Below are 4,914 nucleotides of genomic sequence, written 5' to 3'. Positions count from 1 at the left end.
TACAATTTTATAATTAAGGGGTCAAAAAGTGGTTTGGCATTTTCTGTGTTGTTATTATGGCTTTTTCCCAGGTATAATTGGTCATAGAAAATACAAAAAAAAAAAGTAAATCTAAATTTGTAACTAGACATCTTGCGTGCCCAAGAGTCTAGTGGTGCAAGCATAAGAAGATGGAATATTCAAAGGATGACAAATGCATGTAGTGGTTGAAGGAAGATTCATATCGCAGAAATAAAAATAGATAACAATATCTGGAAGACTTTTTAATGCGAGATCGGTTCACTGAGTCCAGTCTATAAATAGACTCCTTTCAAATGCAAGAAATCTCACCCCCTCAACTCAAGCAATAACGGCTAAAAGAGTGTTAAGTTATAGAGCTTCACTACAATGAGAAGTGTTCATTTCCTACTAGCTTTTGTTCTCTTGACTGTGGCATCCTCAATTGCCTCTGCCTATGACCCCAGTCCCCTTCAGGACTTCTGTGTAGCCATCAATGATCCCAAGGCTGCTGGTAATGCATTCTTCTTACATCTATCATTTACATTTCATAAGAAGCTGCAGCCTCTTGCGGCTTGTTATTAGCTATACATGAAAACTGTTCCCTTGTTTGCTCATGCATGCATGAATTGACCAGCATTTGTTTTCTGCAGTGTTTGTAAATGGGAAATTCTGTAAGGACCCGAAGATGGCGACAGCACATGATTTCTCCTTTTCAGGACTCAACATTCCCAGAGACACAGGGAACCCAGTTGGATCAAACGTTACTCTCTTAAATGTAGATCAAATACCAGGACTTAACACGCTCGGCATATCTTTGGCTCGCCTTGACTATGCACCACATGGTGGCTTAAACCCACCCCATACTCACCCTCGTGCCACAGAGATTCTATTAGTCGTCGAAGGCACACTCTATGTTGGATTTGTTACATCAAATCCAGATAATCGTTTCATCAGCAAAGTCTTGTACCCTGGAGATGTGTTTGTGTTTCCATTTGGCCTCATTCACTTCCAACTCAATATTGCCAAAACCCCTGCAGTTGCGTTTGCTGGTTTAAGCAGCCAAAATCCTGGTACTATTACAATAGCAAATGCAGTGTTCGGGTCCGATCCTCTCATCAATCCTGATGTTCTTGCCAAGGCCTTCCATTTGGACATCAAGATAGTGAACTATCTTCAGAAACTGTTTGGAGGAAAAAGTGGGTGATTAAGACGTGTAACATGGACTAGCAGCCTGATTTTACAATGTCTGGCAACCTTCTTTGTTATGTTATAATACTAAAATACAATAAAATGGTTTCCTATAAACCTCAATGTGTTCCTGTCTTATCTTGGATGACATATATAATGTTTAAGTTCGTTAATTAGCCCTCTCTATGTTTCAAGTCTAAACATACACACAATTACTTCTTGGGTCTATAAAGGGACCAAATTTCAGTAGGGCTTCTACAGCTTTTTGACTATAAATTCTTGAATACCAGGAAACATCCTCGCATCCTTTGCCATAACCACAACTCATAAAATTTTGTGTCTTTGATGTCCAATCCCTGCAATTAAATGCAGCAATTGGTTATGGACAGAAGTAGAGTATCCTTGTTGCTTAACTCTGGGAGAGCAATTGCTTCAAAAATAACAAGCACAATCAAAAATACCAAGATAGTGTTTGAAAGGGTGATAGTGATTGTTTTTTAATGTATTTTTTACTTTGAAAATATATAAAAACATTAAAAACAATTAATTTCAAGCAAAACAATATTCAAAAAATTACAAAATATAGTTTTACCCACAAAAACAAACACCACGTAATCGTGGGAAGGGAGATTCAGACAGTCTAATTTCTTTTCTTCTGTCTTATTTCTAACCGGGAAGCACATTTCATGCCCCAGGGGAATAGAATGATGTAAGAGTAAGAGCACAAGTTCTTTCAAGAGTATATATCATTGACAAAGATTAATGGTTATATGATACTCATATTATACTCTAATCCAGTAAAAGCTCTTCAAGATTAAAAATTGCACTGCCAACTAGTATTTTGCGCTTGATTTTACTAAAGAGAATGAAGTTGGCTAGATTCGAACTTCTAATCTCTTAGTCTTTAAGTTTTTATACGTGAACTATATCGATTTTAAAACTTGTAAGTGAAGTTTGACTAATAATTTTATTTTCAACAATTTCAATCAGAAATTAGAATCCGATGGATGGAAGGATATGAGAAAAATATACTGTAAATACACCAGTCTTGGTATGTGAAAACTATATATGTCGACTTTTAAGACCAGAAAAGAAAGAAAAAGGTCAGTACATAGCCTATTTATTATTCTAGGGAAGACATTATTTAAAAAAGATTGCCTCTTTATAATCTAACTACCGGAATTTGAAGGAGGGAAAAAAAAAGAATTAGGTGGAGAAATAATTTTCATTGTAGATGAAGGATTTTCCTGAACAATCTCGTCAACTTCACCCCCTTTAATTATGTAGGTGTACAAGTTGAAACGATGCAGTGTACTGGCTACTAAACTAGTCTAAGATTGGATCATAGCTTAAAGTGGATTACCTACTGAAACCACACCAAATAAAGTAGAGAAATGTATGTTTAGCACATTCTTAACGCAGACCAATTTTGAAAGCATACATAGGATCATAACTTAAAGTGGATTAACAAATGAAACTACACCAAATAAAGTGAGAAATATATGTATAGCACATTCTAAACGCAGACCAGTTTTGAAAGCATACCTAATGTCTAATCATCCATATTTTTGTTAGTCAAAAAAATGACAATGCCAGTACAGGAGGCCTTCAGACACAGAAGTAAGCAGAGCCCTCTATCTGAACTCCATTGGATCAGATTATAGACAAAAGAGTAGTTGGGTTAGTTATACATATAGAAATCTTAAAAACCATGGTTTAAGACTTTCCAGCACTAATGGTGGACGAGGTGGTCAAGTAGATTATTTACGTTGACTCTCTTGTTCGGTATTATTGTAGGTTTTATTTTTCAAAGTGTTTTTAAAATTATTTTTTATCTAAAAAAAGTTAAAATAAAGTTTTAGATGGTTTGGATATATTGATCTTAAAATTAAAAAAAAATGAAAAAAATATTACTTTAATTAAAAATACTTTTAAAAGATATTCTCTGCAAAAGGTGTTCACTATATTAACAAAATTGAAAAGGTTTGGTGGCTCAGCCTCTTAGTTATTGTGAGACCGAGAGTTTGGGCCTCCCTCACCCAAAATCACTTTAATAGTTTTTATCATCATCTTGAAGCTATGGTTTTACAAGATTTTAATTTTATATTTGCAGCAAACGTCTACCTAGGATTCAAAGTCATTAGCTTTCTTCAATTGCCACTTTTTAAAACCAAATGGTCTAGGTAATTATGATTCTAAAAACAAAGGGATTAAACAATAATTACTAAAACAACAATCGCTAGGAATTTATAATGGCTCTCCATAATTTGTTCAGGGATGGTTATCTATAAGTGCTAGAAAAATTGGCAAGAAGATAAAGACATGCAGATTTCAGTAGTTTTTCAAGATATCTGTGGAGAGGATCAATGGAGACTTTCCAGTAAATTATGCACACAATAGGAGCACTCATCCCACTCAGTATTTTGTACATTCTTTTGACAGCAAATGATTTCTCCTTTTCAGGACTCAACATTCCCAGAGACACAGGGAACCCAGTTGGATCAAACGTTACTCTCTTAAATGTAGATCAAATACCAGGACTTAACACGCTCGGCATATCTTTGGCTCGCCTTGACTATGCACCACATGGTGGCTTAAACCCACCCCATACTCACCCTCGTGCCACAGAGATTCTATTAGTCGTCGAAGGCACACTCTATGTTGGATTTGTTACATCAAATCCAGATAATCGTTTCATCAGCAAAGTCTTGTACCCTGGAGATGTGTTTGTGTTTCCATTTGGCCTCATTCACTTCCAACTCAATATTGCCAAAACCCCTGCAGTTGCGTTTGCTGGTTTAAGCAGCCAAAATCCTGGTACTATTACAATAGCAAATGCAGTGTTCGGGTCCGATCCTCTCATCAATCCTGATGTTCTTGCCAAGGCCTTCCATTTGGACATCAAGATAGTGAACTATCTTCAGAAACTGTTTGGAGGAAAAAGTGGGTGATTAAGACGTGTAACATGGACTAGCAGCCTGATTTTACAATGTCTGGCAACCGTCTTTGTTATGTTATAAAACTAAAATACAATAAAAGGGTTTCCTATAAACCTCAATGTGTTCCTGTCTTATCTTGGATGACATATATAATGTTTAAGTTCGTTAATTAGCCCTCTCTATGTTTCAAGTCTAAACTACTTGGGTCTATAAAGGGACCTAATTTCAACAGGGCTTCTACAGCTTTTTGACTATAAATTCTTGAATACCAGGAAACATCCTCGCATCCTTTGCCATAACCACAACTCATAAAATTTTGTGTCTTTGATGTCCAATCCCTGCAATTAAATGCAACAATTGGTTATGGACAGAAGTAGAGTATCCTTGTTGCTTAACTCTGGGAGAGCAATTGCTTCAAAAATAACAAGCACAATCAAAAATACCAAGATAGTGTTTGAAAGGGTGATAGTGATTGTTTTTTAATGTATTTTTTACTTTGAAAATATATAAAAACATTAAAAACAATTAATTTCAAGCAAAACAATATTCAAAAAATTACAAAATATAGTTTTACCCACAAAAACAAACACCACGTAATCGTGGGAAGGGAGATTCAGACAGTCTAATTTCTTTTCTTCTGTCTTATTTCTAACCGGGAAGCACATTTCATGCCCCAGGGGAATAGAATGATGTAAGAGTAAGAGCACAAGTTCTTTCAAGAGTATATATCATTGACAAAGATTAATGGTTATATGATACTCATATTATACTCTAATCCAGTAAAAGC

At 35.4% G+C, this 4,914-nt stretch overlaps 1 protein-coding gene across 1 annotated transcript; it reads left to right on the top strand.

Moving 5' to 3' along the window:
- The first annotated feature begins 344 nt into the window (after window positions 1-344).
- LOC105116599 (germin-like protein subfamily 1 member 20) lies at window positions 345-4,296 on the top strand. The gene is made up of 3 exons (XM_011014021.1): window positions 345-511; window positions 651-1,196; window positions 3,631-4,296. The coding sequence occupies exons 1-3, from the start codon at window positions 388-390 to the stop codon at window positions 4,137-4,139; spliced, it is 1,179 nt and encodes a 392-aa protein (XP_011012323.1). The 5' UTR covers window positions 345-387; the 3' UTR covers window positions 4,140-4,296.
- Window positions 4,297-4,914: the final 618 nt, after the last annotated feature.

Source organism: Populus euphratica, unplaced genomic scaffold (assembly GCF_000495115.2).
Source record: "Populus euphratica unplaced genomic scaffold, PopEup_1.0 scaffold996.1, whole genome shotgun sequence".
Classification (NCBI taxonomy): domain Eukaryota; kingdom Viridiplantae; phylum Streptophyta; class Magnoliopsida; order Malpighiales; family Salicaceae; genus Populus; species Populus euphratica.
This window is presented reverse-complemented; position numbering and strand designations above follow the sequence as displayed.